The 21,735-nt window shown below is 40.0% G+C and overlaps 1 protein-coding gene across 11 annotated transcripts in view; it reads left to right on the top strand.

The window, feature by feature from the left end:
- The first annotated feature begins 466 nt into the window (after window positions 1-466).
- The window catches only part of Mtmr1 (myotubularin related protein 1), a 67,321-nt gene continuing 46,052 nt past the window's right edge, over window positions 467-21,735 (top strand). For 3 of the 11 annotated variants that reach the window (XM_085684977.2, XM_085684976.2, XM_085684978.2), the window contains exons 1-6: window positions 467-766; window positions 5,460-5,565; window positions 14,493-14,516; window positions 15,285-15,311; window positions 16,772-16,822; window positions 20,924-20,999. In XM_085684977.2, coding sequence (XP_085541103.1) covers window positions 612-766; window positions 5,460-5,565; window positions 14,493-14,516; window positions 15,285-15,311; window positions 16,772-16,822; window positions 20,924-20,999 — 439 coding nt within the window. In that variant the 5' untranslated portion in view covers window positions 467-611. Of the gene's footprint in view, window positions 767-5,459; window positions 5,566-14,492; window positions 14,517-15,284; window positions 15,312-16,624; window positions 16,647-16,771; window positions 16,823-20,923; window positions 21,000-21,735 lie in introns of those variants that run through there. The other 8 variants (XM_085684971.2, XM_085684972.2, XM_048457472.3 and 5 more) reach the window with 8 other exon arrangements.

The raw sequence follows: 21,735 nt of genomic DNA, 5'->3' as shown, positions 1-21,735 counted from the left end.
AGTAGGGTAGAGAGAAGAACGGAGTGGGGATTGCTAAAATTCTAAGGAACTGTTTATGCTTCAAGATGTCAAGACCAGTGGCACTTAAGAACCCACCCAGACAGTTCCCTGGGATCCAAAATTGAGAGGGAAAAAATGTCTGTTTTTCAAATGTAGAACTTCTTCAACCATTAAAAACAAACAAACAAACAAACAAAAACCACATGTCCACAGTGTACCAAGTTTGTCTGTAAAGCAAAGCACGTCATGCAGTTTTCAAACCTCAGAGGCTGTAGTGTCCCGATTGCTCAAGCGGGGTTAGAGTGGGTCTGGGCTACCAGACCTCAGGTTCCTGAGCCAGGCAGGCGGACAAGCAGCTGATGCGGGACGGCGTGGTCCTGGGTGCCACGCACCGCCCACCCAGCATCGACCCCGCCCCTCCCCGCCCCTGCGCGCATGGCCTTGTGGGTAACGCGGGGCCGCCAGGTGACAGCTAATGGCGGCGGCCTCCTGACGCGAGTGGCCCGGCGGCGGAGCAGGGCGGCAGGGGGCGCATCGCGGAGCCAGGCCGGCGGCCGCTGCACTCTGCACTCCGGACTGCGGCTCACCGGAGGCGCCCGGCTTGACGCGTCATGGAAAGGCCGGTGGCGGCGGCAGCCGCGGCGGCGGCGAGCTGCGAGGGCGCTGGGGGCCCGGGGCCAGGGCAGGCAGCGGGCTGGAGATCCTCTCGGGTTGTGGCGGGCGCTTCGGCCAGCTCACGGCAGCCCAGCATGGAGACCCTAGACAGGTAAGTAGGGCCCTGGACGCCACAGCCTCTCAGTGCCCAGCTGGAGGCCTGGCGGCCCAGGGCCGAGGCGGGGTGGGCGGCTCCACCACAGGCACTTCTAGCCTTCCCTGGGTCCCCTTCTCGGGCTGCTGCCCTAGGACTTGCCGGGAATTGGGCACCTGCTCACTTCCGCGCTGCAGGCTGACAGCTCCTGGAGGCTTTGGAGCTGTCAAACCCTTGCCAAGCACTAGCTCCTTGAGAACCCCTTTCCTGTTCGTGGCCCTGGCCAAGGATCCTCTCAGGAGAAATGTCGCTTGGCTTCTTGTTCTTAACATCACCGTCATGCCTAAATCGTGTGATTTTAAGATCAGTTCCGATGCCGCTGCTTGGGGTGGCGACTAGGAGATGAGACTCATGGGCAGCAGATCTGCAGCAGATGGTGGTAAAGATACACAGATTTGAGAAACTGAGATGGATCACTTCCATACTGCTCATGAGACACGACTACAGTTGTGTACTTTCACTTCTTTACACTTGGAAGGACACAGTTCTTTTTTTCTTGGGCACATGAGTCTCTTGCTTCTGAGATCAATTTAGAATAAGTCCGTTCAAGGCATATTTGCCATGTCCACCTGGAAAAGGCCACCACCCAGTCGAGTAATGACAAGAGATGGCTGGATTATCCAGTTTCCCCGCTGACACCTACACTTGGGCAACAGTCAGTTGCGATGTGCTTCAGTGCCTTGATGCTGTTTCTGCCTGCCTGTCTGAGTCATCCCAGTGTGCTGAACTTTTGGGAGTTTCCAAAGACATGGACAGGAGTACCGAGCGGCGCTCTCTCCTTTCTCTACCTCAGTGGGATTACAGTATATTTTACTACATGAATCCCTGAGCAATAGGTTTCACTACAATCTAGCCACAGTTAAGACTTCCCTTTGGAGCCACGAGCACTTCACACATCTGAAAGTTTTCAGCAGCACATGAGTTCTTGTCCATTCAGAACATAGTACGCTGTGACTTTACTTTGGCTCCAGGGCTGATAGTTAAAGCTGTATGTGGTAAGTGCTAGGCTATTGGTAAATACAGAAGTATATTCAGGTGGCAGCGTAGGTCTGAATCATTGGAGTAGCTGAAATATGTCACTCCAATATGCCTTATTCAGGATTTATTAGAAACGACAAGTGACCATGTCCCACTCCCAAGGATTTTGATTTGGGAGGTTTAGGGCAGGCCCAGGAATTTGTATTTTTCTGAAAGGTGTATACTATGACCTCATTATGCTTGGGCTATGTGGGCATGTGGTACTTGGTGTAGTTTGGAGATATAAGATGTTAGTTATGTGGGCAGTAAGGAAGGAGGATAGGTATTTGAATTGAGGAAATAATGGAAGTTACCTAGTCGTGGAGTGGGGAGAGCCCTTTGGCCATGAGAGCACAATGTGCACCTTCTGAGGAACTGATCAGAGATGGCCTGTTACCTGTGAGAACAGGCAGGCTACCTTCCTAAGGAGTTGTGTTATCATCCCTTCTCAGGATGTGTGTGAGTCTCCTAACCTGCATCATATTCTTCCCAGTTGAAAATAGAGATTCTTAAGAAACCCACTAACTCTGTTCTGGGCTGTAAACCTAAACTAAGAAGTCTTAGACATCTATCTGGGACTTCAGTTCATAACGCAGGAAGAGGATACAGAATACGGAGGCAGTTCAGGGAAAAGAAAATAGCATGGCAATAAGGCAGGGAGCATTTTCAAGGTACTTAGCACTCAACAGAGAAGTAGGTGAGTCTTACGCTGTGAGTAGTATAGGCATCTGTGAGGGGTATGGGCATTGTCACTTGTGAAGCATATTTCAAAGAAAGCAGTTTAAGACACGCCTGCCATATCCAGCTGGGAAAGAGCAGCTGAGCATGGAGGGCAGCTGCACAAGGTGACAAGCAGGGAGGAAAGAGGGCTCGGTTCTGATATTTCAGCAGGCACCCGTGCATACTCTTCATTAAGGAGTGACTCCCCTAAAGGGAAGTTGGGCTCTGTGAGCCTGTCTTACATGTGTTCCTTGAACCTTGAGGCTTGCGTAGTCTTCAGAGTATTTCACTTCTCTTTGAAAAGAAGCTGTGGTCCTGTGAGAGGATGTGGCTTCCTAAAGGTCACAGATCTAGCTAGTGACAGAAACAGGACTTGAACCCAGACCTCCTGTTAGCTGGCCCACTATACCTTCTGTGTAACTGCTCTGACCCAGGCCACTTCCTGTTGCTGATGATAAAAACACATCAACACTAATAAACCCACCCCTTTCTCAAAACAGCCCAATCAACTTTAAGCCCCAAAGGAGATATTTTGGTTCACAAAACCACTCCAGAGAGGGAGATGAGAGTGGGAACAATTGGAGTCAAGGGCTACCTTTAAAACAATGTTGTAAGAATTCCCTATCTCTTGTATTTGTGTCTTCTAAAAACATCTCACCTGTCTTATCTCTGTGTGTTCTTCAAAGTGTTGGGAATAGGCTTCTAGAAGCCCTGTGATAGATCCATACAGCAAGGATCCAAAAGGAATCCTGGGACTGCCTGGGCAACTCATGTCTAAGTGGGGACAGGAAGAAGTGGGTCATCCCCAGGAAACAGTGGATTGCAGTTCTGCAAAGTAAAGAGAAGTGTCCTTGTTAGAAGAAGGTGCGGCAGGATCTAGTCAGCAGCTGATTTCCTCTAGTTGATTTTATGTATTTGCAGTCAGGGATGGGTGCTGATGGTAAAAGGGGAAAAAAGGGAAGCTTGGTGTAGTGGTGAATACCACTAAATACAACACTCAAGAAGCAAGATCACTGCATGTACAAGGTCAACCTGGTAAATACAGAGAGTTCCAGACCAGCCTGTACTGTAGAAAAAGATTGTCTCAAAAAAGGAAAGGAGCAGGCAATAAAGGGGACACTAGCATTTTATCCCAGCACAGGGGGATTTCTGAATTTGAGTCAACCTGATCTACAGGGCAAGCTCCAGGACAGCCAGTACTACATAACTATATAGAGAGACCCTGTTTACACACACACACACACACACACACACACACACACACACACACACAGAGAGAGAGAGAGAGAGAGAGAGAGAGAGAGAATGAGAATATGAGAATATAATATCTCTGTTTCCTCCTGTCCCCTAGAAATTATGATAGAGTTCTACTAGGATCATAAAATTCTTGTATATCATAGGAATTTCTACCTGTTCATCACATATTTTACATATATGTTCAACCACAAAGACTGGGTGGGCACCTTAATCAGAGACTACAATTAAGTAGATGTTCTGTCTTTCACACACACAAGTGTGGATGTAATTGCTGATGGTTTGGTTTGGTTTGGTTTCCAGATGAAAGTTAACTTCCTGGTAAAGGTCCTAAGTGTCTTTTGCCTTCTTCATTGGTTTCTTTTTCCTGTTTTGGCAGATCTGGAAAGGAGCCTAGCTCCTGAGAGCAAGTTTTACATCTTTCACTGCCTAGTTGCCTATTAGTCATTAGGTCAGGTGAGCACAGGCCAACCACATACCAGTCATGTGACCATGGATAAACCTAGAAACTCAGTTTTCTTTTCTGTAAAATGGGTCACTGGGAGGCTGGGTAAGTCTGCCTTTTTGACCAGCGGAGGCTTTTATTTTCTTTGCCCTGTTCTGTTTTACAGCATCTGTGGTGCCCCCTTTAGCTCAGTATATCAGTCACTTTTGACTGTTCTGGCCCCTGGAGTGATGGCCATATTCATTTCCTTATCTAGTCAAGTTAGCTAGTGTCTGTTCTGCCTTTTTGTCACAACTGGTTATGAAGCTCTGACATAACAACTGGAGGAAGCTTTTGTAAGTTAAAGCATTTACAGAAATGTAGCATCATTGCTTTATACAAAATACTTTTTCTCGTCTGTTCTATATTAACTTACCATCAGCTTTACCCCCGCTAAAAGTACACTGTTTTCTAGATTTTAAACTAAAAACATGAATTTGGTTGAATTTTGTTTGAAGATCATATGCTTTAAGGTAAATATTTTACTTTGGAATTAATTTTCTATATGCACTATGTTAATTTTCTATATATACTATGTCATATAATTTTGATAGAATAGAATTCTGTGATATGTTAGAGAGTAACACACTTAACTACATACCTGTAATTATTTAAAATTATTTATTGGCTATGTCTAGATGTTTTGTCTGCATGTGTGTCTGTGCACTATGTGCATGCCTGGTGCCCACAGAGGCCAGGAGAGGGCATTGAATGCTTTGGGACTGCAGTTACAGGACCTTCTGAGCTGTTATGTGAGCAATGGGAATATGAACCTGGATCCTCTAAAGAGGTGCCACTTCTCTTAACCACCGAGCAATTTCTCCAGCCCCGACACCTACAATATTAAAACTTTTTGAAAAAGGTTGATTGGTTCATCTAAAACTAACCTAGAACCTGATGTATTTTCTGTTTTGTCTATATTGATTCTCATATTAAGTAGAAAATCAACCAAATAGTTTAAGACGTTGTGGGGCATGTCCGTGATCGCAGTGCTCAGGAGTTGGAGGATGGGGAGTTTAAGGCTATCCTTGGCTGTATATTGAGTTTAAGCCAGTCTGGGCTATACATGAGACACTTTAAAAAATGATACCTGTATTTATTTATTCGTACTCAGGACACATTGATTCTTTTCAGGAGCCTGTGTTTAAAGACTTTTAATCACACTATTTCTTTTAGCCCTACAGGATCACATGTTGAATGGTGTAAACAGCTTATAGCTGCTACAATTTCTAGTCAGATTTCAGGTTCAGTGACATCAGAAAATGTGTCCAGAGATTACAAGGTAAGCGACATTGAGTGTTTAATTCATTATTGCTATATAAGTACCCAAGAAGCTTTGTAGTTTTAGTTCACATGAACCTTTGACTGCTTGGTATTAAATTACCCTTTGGGGTGGTGAGGACGAAGGTTTTTTAGTATTCAGTCTGAAATATTGAGGGAAAATATTACCTATGTTTCCTGTTTGTGGTATAGTTTTATAATTGACATGAAAAATTGTCCTAAGATTTTGAATAATTAAAAGAATCAGGCTCTGTTTTATCATGTGCAGTGGGCATAATAGTGTGTGCTTGTGACATGTCAACAGTTGCAGGGGAGCTTGAGGCTAGGCTATTGTCTACAGATAGAATTCAAGGCCAGGGCAAATTAAAGAGTGAGCCCCCCATCTAACAGCAGGCAAACAAACGGAAATTATTTGCTTACTTTGTTATTTTTCATAGAAATCACACCTTGATGGACAATCCCTTTACTTCACAAACACGATTTTGTATTTAGATATTGCATTTGATTATTCATCGTTAACATAGATACTATAATTCTAAACCACTTACAGAACTTTAAATGGGGCGGCCTCAGGTTTTGTAGTTAGAAACCTTTGTTTATTTTGAAATCTGAATTTCCTGCATAGTCTAAGGTTAAGAGTGAGAGGTTTGTTGTTGGCACAGATTGGTTCCTAGCACTGTCCTAGATACTCAGTATATAGTTATTAAATGAAATAACAAGTAAAAATCTCAGCTGTTTGATCTCTGTTCAATTAATGTTTTGATTTCAATAAGCTGTTAACAGAAACACTAAGTGAAACCATTGATATTTTCTGTATGTTTGCTTGAGTTTTGTTTTGGTTTGATTTGGATTTTTTTGCCTAATAGGAATGGGTGAATGATTTTTCACCAGCATACATGGAATATATTTAATTTATCTGTTAGCAGCACTCAGAAGATGGGAAATCTCACAAATAGTTCAAGAACTTCAGCCAACATCCCACTTCTTCATAACTTCTCCTTGTTGAGGACTTTTAGCATCCTCTCCTTGCTAGATCATAGCATAAGTTCAGAAACAGACTCCAGCACCGGTGGTTGAGATTTACTCTTATGCTGTGATGTGCACATCACCAAGCCAGCAGTAGAAATTAGATAATATGCTACTCAAAGACTGGCAGGATATCTCTTAATAGTGTCCCCAGTTATTGATTTTCATGCATGGTGACAAGGGAGCTTCTGAGGCTCTTGGTCTTCAGAACCTAATCAGGAAGCCACTCTATGTACAGTTGGGAGATGCTGGTAGCCTGTTGTCCCTACTTTACCTGAAACTGCCCATTGAAGGACCCCTATCAGCAGAGGATAGTGCTTATACTCTAGGGTGTTTTTCTCTGTTTCCTATTAAATGTTAACTGGAAAATTGTCATTATAGCTTAATGGTGTTATGTGGGTTCTGCACAAGAGTGAATGCAGCCAGGTATGGTGGCACACTCCAATAATATCAGCATTTGGGAAGCTGAGATAGGAAGATCAACTCTAGTTCAAGGCCAGCCTGAGCTAACCACTAAGTTTACTGGTGGTTAATAGCTAACCTGGACTGTTGTCTCAAAACAAATATGATTGAATGTTGACTAGCTTTCTAATGTATATGTTGGTTGGATCTTTAACATGAAATAATTAAAGTTTTATCAATTTTCATCTATTTACAAATTTTGTGTAGCAGAATCAGCTCATGCTCGAATGGTTTAATAGATGCATTTCATAGAAAATAAGGTTTTTATCCCAGCACTCGGGAGGCAGAGGCAGGCAGATCTCTGTGAGTTCAAGACCAGTGTAGTCTACCAGAGCTAGTTACAGGACAGCCTCCAAAACTACAGAAAAACCCTGTCTCAAAAAAAAAAATAAAGTTTTCATATATTTTGGAAATTGAAGTTTAAGTCCCTACATCAGATCATAGTCAAAGCCTTTGATGAATTATTGTAAGACAGCATGTCTTATAGCTAAATCTACAAAGTTGACATTAAATTTGTAATTTGTGAGTTATACCTTCTTCAAAGAAATATATTTTAAGTAATAAAAGCATAAAATATTCCTAAACTACACAAACTGTTGTACATGCTACTGATAAAACTCAGAGTAACTATTCTGGGCTTTGGAGACCCTCTGGCATAGGAGCCATGACTGGGAGTTGGGTCTAAAGGTTCAGATACAATTTCAGGAGGATTGAAGTTGGAACCATTCGTAGATAAGATTTGTAGTTACTTATATCTTCTTTAAAACACGTACAGATTTGGTGCTGACTTCTCTCACCTCCCTACTACCCTCCCTTCTTACCCCTTCTCTATTTCTTTCCTTCCCTCCTCCTTCCCCCTCTTCTCTCGCTATTTCCCTCCTCTCTGTTCTCCCCTTCCCTTATCTCTCCTCTCTTTCAGTCCTTTCTTCCCCTCTTCCTTTCCGTCCTTTCCCTTTCCTGCTGTCCTGTCTTCACTCCCCTCCATCCCCTGACCTCTCTTTCCCATGTTCTCCCCTTTCTTCCTCTGCTCTCCCTCCTCTTTCTCTTTTCCTCTCCCTCCTTCCTCTCCTTCCCCTCCTCTCTCCTCCTCTCCCCCTCCCTTCGCTTCCTTCTGTTTCCCACTCTCTCTCCCTCCTTCCCTTCTTCTTTCCCCTGCTCACCCTTCTCTACCAAGGGTCTCCACCACAGGTCTCTTTCTCCTCCCTTTTCTTCTCTCATCCCCTCCTTTCCTGTTTTCTCTTCTTCCTCCTGCTTCTCCACCCTTTTTCTTCCTTTCCCTTCCCCCTTCAATCCTTTTCTATTCTCATCTCCCCGCCTTCTCCTCCCATTCTTCTCTCCCCTCCTTTCTGTGTTTAGTCCCTTCTGCATCTCTCTTTTCCCATCTTTTCCTATCCCCTCCTCCCTGCCCTGCTCTGTCCTCTCATCTTATCCCCTTTCCTCTCTGCACTTCTCCTTTCTCTTCTTCTCCCCTCTTCTCGATCCTCCTCCCTCCTACTAGTTAATAATGCTTACTTTAATACCAAACCATCCCAAATATTAAACTGATAATTAACATTATTAAAAGAAATGTAACTAAATATTTTCTTTTGCTTATCCTACCCTTGCTAACTCGATTGCTTTCATTTAACCAGGCCAACAAACAGAAAAAAAATCTTGGGATGGGTTTATGAATATGATCAAAATACTTTGTAAGAAATTCTCAATGAATTAATAAAGACATTCTTTAAAAATTTTTCCCGTGACTGTATAAAAAATACTATGATCTGAATGTAATTTTCATAGAGCAGATGAAATAATACTGTTAGAAATTATACTGAAATATTTCCAGGGACTCTGTAGAAATGACACAACCAATCATAACTTCCATCATTTGGAAAGTGCAACTTGACCAGAAAGAGGGAGTTTTATGAAGTAGTACAAACAGTACTGGCTAGCTCTGTGACCTTGTATAATCTCTCAGTGTGCAACATTGTATAGTCTTTGGGGTTTCCTTCACTGTAAGACTGAAAGGATCATAGATTTTAAGTGTCTAAATGCCTTTATTTCTAGAATGTTTTTCAATTATGTTTTGTTCAGAAGGACTTGATTCTGCTCTGCCTCCTACCAATTAGTGTACTATGTGACCATCTTGCTTCTTCTAGCTCTACAATTATCCTCAGCACTTCCCCTGTTCCTCTGCTCTCTTTTTGCTCCCCTTACCCTTGTGCACATAGTAATTCCTAGATTTCATGTTTAAATATCATAAATGACAAAAAAGGAGAAAATTGGGATGGATGGCAGTATACAATTTTTCTCTGCTTTCTTAGTTTAGACTATTTAGAGAAGAAATCCAGCTATTGTGAACCAGGAAAGTTCTGTAATTAGTCTCTGGATCCTCAACAGAAATTTCCAGAATGGCTTTGGAGGGAAGGGGAAAACAGTGTATAGGGAGCATTTTATTATGCTTGAATTAGGTCTTGGTTCATGTTTCCAGAATTGGGTGCTAGTCTTTGAGAAGAGAAGCTTGATCATGCCCTTTCAGGATCCACTGTCATAATCCATGACTGAAAACCTGGCTATATGACTTATTAATCATAGACTGCAGATTCAGATGCCTACATGGGAGTCAGGTACAGGAGAGAGATATGGAGAATAGAAGGTATAATATGCCCCCATAAAAGCCTTTTTACAAAGCCCTATTACTATCTCCTTGAACAATATAATTATAGATGAGAAAAGATGATCAGCTTATGAAAACAAATTACTTTTTTAAAATGTTGAGACTAGCTCTTCTGCAAAGGTAGAGCAAATGTATTTTTCTTTTTCACACTGAACATAACTAAAATATGTGGAAATTGTTTATAAATAACACAAGAACAACCTGAAGTATGGTAAAGTGATGAATCAAAATCTGGCTGGAAGTCTCAGTACCCCCCAAAACTGACAAGCTACAGAGCAGGAGAAAGTATATTTGGAAACCTCATACCTGATAAACACTAATATCTAGAATATATAGAGAATACTCAAAACTTAACAGTGAAAATGAAGAAAACACACAAAGCCTTTCACCAAAGAGGTGCATGCAGATGACAGAGAAACTCATGAAAAGGTCATCAACATCATTGAAATGGGGGTAACGGGTGGACTGCAAATTAAAGCCCTGCAGAGGGACCACCACTTACCTGTCAGGATGACTGGAATATTGGTCAAAAATAAAAAAGAAATAGTGATAAACTCCTCAACTAGGATGATCTTAAGATTATTTTATTATCTTAAAATAATACAATGCCATTTTGTAAAAATGAAACTCTCAAGACATACATTGGGAGACCACCTAGGCTCCTCCTGACTTAAGGCATGACTATCTCCTCTGGCTTCCATCAGAATCCAGTTCTAGCAGGAAAGAAGTTTCTGTGTGTATCTGACAGGGCTCATTTCAGGAGAGGAGCAAAGGGAACCAGAGAGAAACATACCCCCCAAGACTTTGAGGCAAGCCCCTGCAAACCTCTGAACACTCTCCTGTCTTAACTACTGAGGATTTCCTTATAGCAGCTTAAGAACTGGGTAAGCTTAAAAATGTGTTATCACACTATTTCCAAACTGCCAGCTATTTTCTTTCAGTAGCAAAGACACAAGAAGTTCTGTCTTCTGTCTGTTAGACTCAGCCTCTATTTTGTTCTGCAGTAGGCATTATTTCCATAAAATGAAATCATGAAGTCTTCCTTCCAGTGTTCATTTCTTGCTGTCTGTCCTTAACCAAGCAGCAGAAGAAATGTGCAAATGCTACAGCATGCTGGAGTAGATGGGTGGAGATAGAGGAAGACGAAAGGTGTCTGACAGGGTGCTGTTGGCTTCTTCAACAAACCTAAATCAAGTTCAGAGATCCTATGTGTACTGCAGAGATTAAAGTGGTCTTTCTGTGCTAATCAGTCAGACCCCATGCTGAGATCCCTTTAAAAGAGCAGAGTTGTCTGTTAGGGGAACAGATGTGGAGCAAGAATACCAGGGTTTAACTAGAAGCTCTGCAAGTTTTCCTTTTTTTTATTTATCCTTCTCTCATATATTGCATCCTGACCACAATTTCCCCACCTTCTTCTTCCAGTCACTCCCTCAACCTTCCTTTTCCCCAAGATCCACTCCTCTTCTGTTTCCCTTTAGAAAAGGGCAGCCCTCCCATGGATATCAACCAAATACAGCATAACAAGTTACAATAAAACTAGACACAAACCCTCATATTAAGGCTGAATGAGGCAACCCAGTAGGAGAAAGAGTCCCCAGAGCCAGTGAAAGATTCATAGACAGGCCTGGCTTCCACTGTTAAGAGCCCCACAAAAACACCAAGCTACTCAACTGTAACATATATGCAGAGGACCTAGCTCAATCCCATGCAGGCTCCCTGATTGTCAGTTCAGTCTCTGTCAGCCCCTTGTGAGCTGCGTAGTTGATTCTGTGGGCCGACCGTGTTCTCAAGGTATTCTTGACCCCTCTAACTCCTACAATCCTTCTCCTCTAGGGTTCCCCAAGCTCTGCATCTTCTCCCATCAGTTGTTGAATCAAGTCTCTCAGATGACAATTAAGCTAGGCTCCGGTCTACAAGTATAGCAGAATAAAATTAGGAATCATTTCATTGACTTTTCAAATTTTTTGGCCAGTTTTCTTAACTGTGCCTTTCTTTTTTCATTAAAAAAAAATGGAGTCAGGAATAGTTTTTATCTCAGCTAGCCTAAAAATAAAAACAGTTCGTATATATCAGGTGTTCAGAGAAGTGGCTTGAACATAAAATGCTCAAGTGTCTTTACAATACAACTCCTGCTGAAGGAAAACACCAAAAGAATTAAAAATGGACTTTAAACCGGCAGAGACTGGGAGGAGGTAGGTAGTAGTGTGAGAAGTTTATTTTCTCATCTGAAAGGAGAGGGCAATAAACACTATTTTAAAGTGCTGTGTCAGGAAGTAAGGCAAAGTCAGTAACAGTGATGGAGGCAACGGTTAGAATTAGAAATAGGCCTAGTCAAGTGGGGGTGGTCCAGAATGAAGCTCTGGCTGGGACCCTTTCAGCTTTGAGGCTTTTATTACCAGAAGCCACTTATTCCTTTTGTTTATGTTCTGTGAACTTTGTTGAAGTACAGTGAAGAAGTGATAAACTTTACATATTTAAAGAATGCAATTAAATAAATTTTGATATTTGAATGCATCCCTCCAAAAAGTCATTCCTCCAAAAGCCAGATTTAAGCTTATTAACCCAAAAAGTCTCTGCTTAGGAACTTCAGGTCTTTAATTCATTTTGAAGAATATTATCAGTTTACCTTTTTAACTGCAAAGATTTCTTGTTAATTTTTTTCTTTTTTAAAGAATTTCAATATATAAAATGACATGATCACATCTGTTTCTATTTTCCCTCTCCAACTCTCCCCCATGTACTCTCAATCGCATGTCTTCTGTTTTCTGCTAACTCACTATGTGTAGGTAAAGCTGTTCATAGGTACAAGGTTGTAGAGTCATCCACTGGAGCATAGGATACATACCTACAGCGGTCTTATCCTCAATAAAGAGGATTGATTCTTCTTCCCACAGCAGCTCCCTACTGTTAATGTCTCTGTCAGTATGGTGTGGGGCCTGGAGATCATCTGTAACATCTATGTCAGGATTTTAGTTAGCTTTACCTTGTGTAGGTCATGTGCAGGTAACTATGACAGCCATATCATGTCCACAACACAGCATTTAACAGCGCTCTTTCTCACCCTCTCTACCTCTTACATTCTTTCCACCTCCTCCTCCCTGTGCCTTGTTCCACATCTTTCCATTGGCTGTTGTTCATTGCAAACAGAAGCTTCTCTATGGTTGAGAGCAGAATAGGTCTAGGGGTAGAAATATAAGTACTTAGAAGGCAATTTGATAGCATGACCACTTAGGAAAAGAAGAGCAAGTTCTACATTAGGGTCTATAAACTCACCAGCCATGGGATTTTGCCTAGGATTCCAGAACCAGGAATGAAATTCCTTCCTGTGGAGCAGGCCTCAAATCTAATCAGAAAGCATTCCATCGCTCTGTCACAGTCACACCCCTATTGCACCCAGTGAGTACATCTTTTCTAGTAACTTGATGCTTTAGTATACTGGGTTCAGCACTGGGTAAGAACTTTGATACCTTTTCTCCCCACATCAACCTGCACAGCACCTTCTGATATTAAGGAGGAAGTTTCTAGAGAGTTTGAAGATGACTTTTTATGTTTTGCAGCCAGAGTGTGTGGTATTTCAGCAACAAGGGATTATTCCCACATAGTTATGGTGGGTAACCAAAGGCAGCAGCAATAACCTGTGATGCTTTGGTGACCTAGGACCTCCCTGACCGATGACTTGTAGGGCAGTATCCTATGCCTTATGCTGCTATTTTCTTTTAATAACTCAAGTCTTCTGGGAACAACATTGACTAACCATACAGGGTCATTTCATTTGGACTCTTTTTTTTTTAAAGTTGTTAAGGCTGACACGGGAATAGCTTTTGTAGCCTGTGTTCCTATTCAGATGTTCTTCTCCCCTTTAGTAAATTCATAAAGCTAATAAATAGCCTGGCAATTGTTCTTTCTGATGATGTGTTTCTCATTCAACATCTAGTGGTTGGATGCTAGCACTGTAGATTTTGCAACAAGGTACAGAAACATTAAACTCCTCCCCCAGACTATGACAACTACTTGGTTTTCTAAGGTTCTGTATATGTGTGCTGTTTCTTTTGATTGGAGCTTTCCCACACAGAGGCTGCATGTTTAGTTAGGATTCACAGGCCATAGGCACAGGAATAATACTCTGAAGTCAGTATCTCTCAGTTAAATAAAGCATGGTTTTACCTCTTCTTCAGCCACAGCCACTACCTCTTCCTCTCTAGAACTTCCTCTTTGTTGCCATGTCCATCAGAGAAGGCACCCCCTGCTTCCAGTGGGGTAACCAAATCAGAGAGTTTAATCCTGGAGTCCCGATCAGAATTGAAAATTTAAATAGAATTCAGATTAAGCTGTGTAATTATCTCACTGTTAAGATACTGAGTTCATATATAGCTAGACTGTGTTCAGGATCCAGTTTGGGGTTTTCTTGTTTTGTGGACTGGTCTAAGAGCCTATCTCCCTTTTTATATCTTTGCTTTTACATGGAAAATGCCTTCAGTTTTCTAAACGAAACATTTACTTTTGAAATGAACCCTGCCACAATAACCTGTGAAAACAATTGCAGGAAAGGATTTGTGTTTAAAACAGTTGGAAGTGAGGAGATAAATTTCTTCAAATTAGATATTTCCCTGAAACTCAGAGGACAAATGTATTAGGATTGATTTGATATTGAATGAGATTTTGAGGGTAAATATGTTAAAGAGGATTAACATCTTTCTTAGGAACTAGGCTGTTGAATCTAATGGCATCTTTTACAATAAGAACATTTCCATTATGATGTTGTTCTGTATTTTAACTAACAGGTTTTCAGGAGGCCTGATACCAGGGTAAGGATATTTGGCTTTTGGCAGATGGGCCTCCTACTTATACATGTCTGTGCTTTATGGAACACTTGGTCTGTTTAGTGTTCTTTATCTTTGCACTGGTTCTTATGAGTCACTCTGATCAGTTTGCTCTGCTGTGTCATAGCTTTAAATGTTCACTGGAAATGCTTTGTTTGCTACAGTTTTTTAACATGCAGTAAGAGCCTATGTGTGTGAAGGCAGGATGCAAAAATTGTTACCAGTGTGCTGTACTGGCTTTCCTCATACCACATGAATTCTGACCCAATGGATGATCATGGCTAGTGCTGTATGTCTAGGTCTATGTGGGCCTCTTTTTACAAATATGCTTTTAATTGAAACAGAATTATGTTACTTCCCTTTCTTCATCCTTTCTCAACTACCATCTCTTGAACCCCTCCCATGTATCCCCACCCCCACTCTTTTGGAGTTGATAGCCTCTTTTTCTTTGATTATTATTGTTTTGCACATGCATGCACACGGGCACGCACACACACACGCACACACACACACACACACACACACACACACACATATGCTTGTTGTGTGATTCATGCTAAAGAACCAAAAAAGTGATCATTTGTTGTCCATCCAATCTAAGACCTTAAATCATGCTGTGTTTGCATGTTCAGTCCAAAAAAAGTTTAAGTGCTAATCTTGAATCAAGACTTAAAAAATCGGTATTTTTAAAAATACAAATGTAGTGAATTGTAGCTTATATTTTCCTCATGAATTTCCTTCCCTCTATTTCAGAATATCCATAAAGCAAGACAAAGATTGGTAATTTGCATGCACCTAACTCCTAGTGTCAGACATGAAAAAAAGAACCTATTTTTTATTAAATGGGAACAATCTGGATTTTTATAGTATGATTTAATTACTTCAGTTTGAAATTTGTAATCTTATTGAAGCGAGTGAAGTTGTACAGAAATAACGAAGTTAAGTAAAACTCTTGCTATACTAGTTGGTTTACCATCTTACCTTGTTTTCTTTGGCTTGTGAGATTCATTTTCTTTTATTGAATCATACAGTTAAATATTAGTGTTTGGCTTTGTACTTGCATGGACTTTGAAATACTGTATGAATTTGTTTTGAATATCTATTAATTTTTCTGTTTTAACCTTTAAAATTGCAGAATGATTCCGTTGTCTTTGTATGTAAAAACTTAGAAATTTCAACAAAACAGGCTGCATTTAAAATCTACACTGCCATGATGGGTATCCATAAATTCATTCTGAGTATAAAAATGTGTTATGTAATTACTGAAATTTATTGACTAAAATGTAAATATGTGAAGTAGTAAATTATTTCAAAGTTTGCTACTTCTTTTGTTGCCTTAAAAATATAGCCATTTGAATCAGTTTCATAAAGTAAAACTGTTAAATTTTAATATTTTCACTATTAGAGATTTGATACCACTTTTAAAAGGGATTATAATCCTGTCATGTTAAGCATTCACATTCTTTCTACCACCTGTTGAGTTAATAGTACAGTTTTTAAACTTTCAAGAAGAAAATTGATTTTGTGAAGAAATTAATAGCATACCTTTAAAGGGACAGACTAAAAAGAAAAACATGTGGCATTTGTTTTCTTGAAGCATGTTTTTGATACTGTAGTTAGAAATATTAATGTGATATTGATTAGACATCGCAGTATTTAATAAGTAATAAAATAATACACATATGTATATATGTATGTATTTATATGTAAAATCTTGAGCATGTGTTATGTGCATGGTGCAATGAAATTTACCCCTGGGTAATATAATACTTCTTTAGAATATACAAATGCTTACTCTGTCTAAAATACCTATGTATGAACTGCCTTTGTATTTTGGCTTGACTTTGCCTTTTATGTGGTTTCTTTGGTGTGCTTTATTTTCTATGAGCACATTATGTGCCTGTTATGTTCTTTGCTATTTGCTATGGTGTTGCTTAGTTTTATAAAGACAGTGCATTGTTTGAAATCCATGATGTTTGTTTGCTTTTCATTTTTCTACCCCAACACAACACAGAAATAGACACTACACTTTAGGCTGAGGATGCTATAGATGGTCCACACGTTATTTCCTTAACTCGAAGGGGGCAAGTGTGGTGATTTGCAAAGCCATAAAAGGTGTGTCAACTTTTACATGGTTACTGTCTCTTAAAAAAGAAATTCTGTTCTTTCACCTGTCTGTTTGCACGTGTTTCTCTTTCTCTTCTCTGCTTTTTCTTGTCCATGCACCTGGTGCTGTGCAGGAGATAGAGGAAGAACACAATGGCTACCCTTCTGAAGCCGAAGCTGATCAGGTGGCAAGTTCTCCATGTTTATCTGTTTGTAGCTACAGACCGTGCATCTAGAAGCCATTTCATACTAGATATCTAGGCAATAAGAAAAGCTTTCCAGTTGCTTTTACCACTATAATAGTGCTCTCCTGTCTATATTTGGTAGATTCCATTATGACATTATTTGCAAAAATTGGTTTATCCAACATTTTGTCAACTAGAAATTGCTTTATTCACACTTCTTGGCTCCCCAAGATAGGGTTTTATGACCTTGACCTCTGCCACTGTAAGAGTATGAAGTGCTTTTAGCAAGGACCTAGAGGAGTAAACACAAATGCCACAGGTTCTTTATATGGATGTAGACTTGTTGTTATTCAGAGTTGCATAGTTGGGCTTGAGGTTAAAAGTGATGACTGCTTTTCCAATTCCCAGCACCCACGTGGCATCTTACTAGTGTCCATAGCTCCAGTTCTAGGTCATCCAATGCCCTCTTCTGGGCATGTGATTCACACATGTATACATGTAGGCCAAACACCCATACATGTAAAGTTTAAAGTTACATGATTCGTGCCTGACGCAGCACCAGGTATTTTATATTTTTGGAATGAGCATATATATTTTGTTTTTATTAATCAGAATACAGAATCCTACTGTTTCCTTCATACTTCCAGATGTCTCCAGATTCATGAAGCAGTAGTGCTTTTCCTGCTACTGATATAGAAACTGAATAAGAGAATCTGTAGAAGAGCAGGGCTGTGGATGCCTCGCAAGCCCCAAGTGCTCAGCCTTACTTTTGTCCTCCATCACCTGCCCAGAACCTTTCTCCATTGACTCCAGAAGTATCGTTTACGACTCAACTATAAAATCACTGCTTTAGGCATGCAGCTGCTACATAAACTGTTCATCTAGAAGTTTAAAGTTTAAAGTTTACATTATGTAAAACAGTGGCCAGAGTCATCTGGGTGGGTTAGATCCCTCAGCAATAAAGTCAGGAGGTTGTAGATCTCAGCTAGACATTCAAGATCAAAGCACCAAAGTTGAGATGAGCTCATAGCTGAGCAACATTGAAAATAGAGGCACCAATAGCAATGGGTATGTTTATGAGATCAAATTATTTCATCTTTCAGTTGTACTGTACATAGGTTGGATAAATCAAGGGTCAAATCATGTCCTGTGCAACCTGATAGTTGCAGTAAAAGCTTAATATAGCACAAATGTGAGTCCTATCTCCTAACACAGCTTCATAAAGGGAATCTACTGTATTCACCAAAAATGAGTCTTCTATTGTCTCTTGGCTTCCTGTGTAAAGCTGAATGTATTCCTTTCTCTTATGGAAGAATATGAAGCATTGGGGCCCTTTTTGTGTTATTCTAATAGATGCTTTTTCATCGTTTAAAAACATGTCCCATACTTAGTGAAAGTTTTATTAAGTGTTCACCAACATATTCATACCTCATAAAAATGCACAGATGTTTCCAGTCATATTTGACTATTAATACGAGACAAGAAGAGAACCAGTTGTTCCGTACTGTTTATCTTGAGAGCCTTGTGCATTCTGGCAGGGTTTCATTGACTAGCTCAGGCTTGAAGTCTTAAATGTTTGATGTGACTTGCTCTAAAGCTGAACAGGTGTCTTCTCTTCCCAAATCTCCTCCAGATTCTAATGATTAGAGAAGCTTGCTTTCATAGATTCCAAAATAATTCATACTTAGTTATTATTAAATATAAGTTATAGAATCTCGATTTTATAGTATAATATTTGCCCATTAAAGTAAGCTCTAACAATGTAATGCTTGTAGTAGTTTACAACTCCAACATTGATTAAAGTAGCTTTCTTACTTAGTAATTATGCCATAAAATTAGTCAGTAGTTCAGACAGTAAATTAAAGCTTCTATTTAGAAGCCATAATAAGGCTTCTATTAAGATTGTTGGTATTTAAGTATTTATAAAACCAAATGTTTAAAAGTATGCGTATTGGTTTATGCTTTGTTGTATAAAAGGCATAGTCCCAAATCAGATGTAAATAAAAAGGACTGTATAAATAGGGCTGAGGGCAGAGCTCAATGGTAAAGCACGATTAAGGCCTTGGATTTGCTACCAGGGATCAAAACAAGGATAATGAAATGATTAAGTTGGACATTAAGTAGAAAAAGAGAGTCAAGTTTATATGAAAGTCTTAAAAGTAATGTTCAGATGGGGGTGTGATTTAGTGATAGAATACCTGCTTAGCATATACAGTATCTATCCTAAGTTTGATCTCTATCACTATAAAATCAAAATTTTACAGAAATTTTCTGATGAAAAATGTCTTAATCTATACTACAAATTCAAATTGAATACATTGGTTGTAACGATGAACCCTAATGTATATATGATTTTAACACTACACTTTTTGATAAGGAAGGGATAGATCATATAATCTTCTGTCCTCTGGGTGGAAAAGACGTACATACCATATCCTTGATCAGCATTGCCCTCCCTGTTTTCTGATGCATGTTAATGCCCTCCCAAGTGTTAACAGGTATTCCTGAAAAAGTACTCCCTGATTGAGGAGGTATGAGGCATGTGTTGTACTCTAGCGCCCTCTTGCTGATCTGGTGTGCATTAACACACTAAAGCCTAGCTCACTTTTTCCAAAAGCCGTATTTGTTTTATCTAACATAGCATTTCCCTGTGTTTTTTTTTATAACTATTTACATCTCCTGGGAAATTAATGTTCTATGAAATATAGCTTTGTAGTTGCTGTGGTTTTGATTACCTTATTCTTATTCATTTCACATCGTTTCAGATATGCCAAGGAGAAAATGACTGTTTTCCTTGGTACCAACTCACAGAATGGCAGTACCTTAGAATAGGCCCCAAGTTTAGGATCCAGTCCTAGCTTTGGAGTTCAGGAACTCCATTTTCTGCTCCCCTATGAGTTATCTGGCACCATACAATGAAGCTTACAAGAAGCTGGCTCCCAAATCACAATGTCAGCCTCATAGTAGAAATATAGGCATGAACTGCCCAGCCGTCCTTCTTTTAGCATAACTGTAGCCAATGAACATAGTAACTCATTAATAGTTTCCCTGGGGAGTGTGAAATTAGTTATAAAATGAATTGGCTTTGGGAAATGCATGATGAACACACTCTACCCCACAGTATACATTGCAATACAGGTTGAGTGTTCTTTATTTCAAATGTTTGGGACAAGTATTTCAGATTTTGGAATTTTTCATATTTTGGGGTATTGGATGTGACCAAAGAATAAACACAAATTTTGTGTCTTCTATACCTTACACACATAGACTGAAGGAAAATTTATACAATACTTTTTAGTATATGTGTTTTGATTGCCACCTTTCACATAAGGTCAGGTGTGGAATTTTCCACTTATGCATTATATTGGCTCTCAAAAGGTTTCATATTTTGGAGTGTTTACTATTTGAAATTTTCACATCACAGATGTTCAACTTGTATTCTCATCTGCCAATGTAATCTCCTAGCCTAGAGTGAACAAACAATGACATTCCCATTCTTTAGGCTCCCTGATGTACACTCAAACATGCATGCATACACACTCACATGGACACACACACTTATATACACATGCACACACATACATATACATGTTTGCATGTAGCTGGGCCTCAGTGCCAAAGCCTAGGGCTTTTCTTAGTTTTGCACTGTTCTGAGACCATTCTCTGGTCATTTTAATTCTGCCTCAGGGTTTCCCAAACTATTTCGTAGGCTCTGTCATTTCTTCTTTGACTAAGCACCTCACCTCTAGTGTTTTTATTTGTGTTACTCTCATGCTTAGAAGATAACATTTTTTCTGACCTTATTTTCAAATTCGATGGCACCTTACAATACCTATCTGTGTGCTGATTACAGTATCTATCTGTCCCGTCAAGCCATTTCTGTATTAATGCTTTCTAATTGTTAATTGTAAATATGTTGTAACAATTTGCTAGAATATGCAGCATGATGTCCCGTAGTGCTGAGCTTTTAAAATGTTTAAGGGGGAGGGGGCTTACATTTTTGCATGCTTCTGTAGCCTTATCAAGAGATCCCAGAATACCAGCATTCTCCTCGATCTACAGATGGAAAGTTAGATTTATTCCTGTTTGGTTTCTTGCCAGGCTTTACGGGATGGAAATAAACTGGCACAGATGGAAGAAGCTCCACTTTTTCCTGGAGAATCAATTAAAGCCATTGGTAAGTTTAATGTATACCATTTGTTATAGGAATTTATAAAATGAAGTGGTACTTTGAAAGCATAGGTGATGCTTATGTTGGAGATCAGCTAGACTGATTAATTAGGGAGAAAGGGATTAAGGAACTAGGTCCATTCTTATTAGTATCATCCTGACCTTAAGAGATGGAATAATATAGAAGATCCAGGTTAAGTGGCAGCTGAGTGTTTACCAAAAGAACAGAAGCTTGCCTGTTCATCATGAAATGAGAGCTGATTAGTTACTTAGTGTAATGCTGCCTTGCTGCTTTGATGGACTATTTCACCATAATGATCAGTAGATGACCACAATAGCGTATCTTAGTAACAATTTGGAGAACTTTGCAAATAATTTTTGTTGACTTCTGTGATTATTGAAAATATAATTTTAGTGGACAAAAATAGCATGTACTGCCATTCTGGCACATAAAGTAATGGCACGAGGGTTACCATACCTCCCATGATAAAATGCCATGCATCTCAAGAGATGGTATGTAGGAGTGGCGTCTGCATATAAATTTTTCATCCCAGTTTGCTGGGTTGGATAGTCAACTTTGCTGGGCTATTTGCTTCATGGCTCTCTCCCAGCATGGGTGTTCAGTCTCAATATAGTCATCTCATATTAGGACCATTTGAATGGTTGGGCTGTCTTATCAGAGCCTCATTCTCTCCTCTTTGTGTCTCTTTTTTACTCTGGAAATGCAGCTTTGGGAGGCGGAG

The sequence above is a fragment of the Myodes glareolus genome, chromosome X (genome assembly GCF_982192425.1).
Source record: "Myodes glareolus chromosome X, mMyoGla1.1, whole genome shotgun sequence".
NCBI lineage: Eukaryota > Metazoa > Chordata > Mammalia > Rodentia > Cricetidae > Myodes > Myodes glareolus.
Note: the sequence above shows the minus strand (reverse complement) of the source record. Positions and strands in the feature narration are given on the sequence as shown.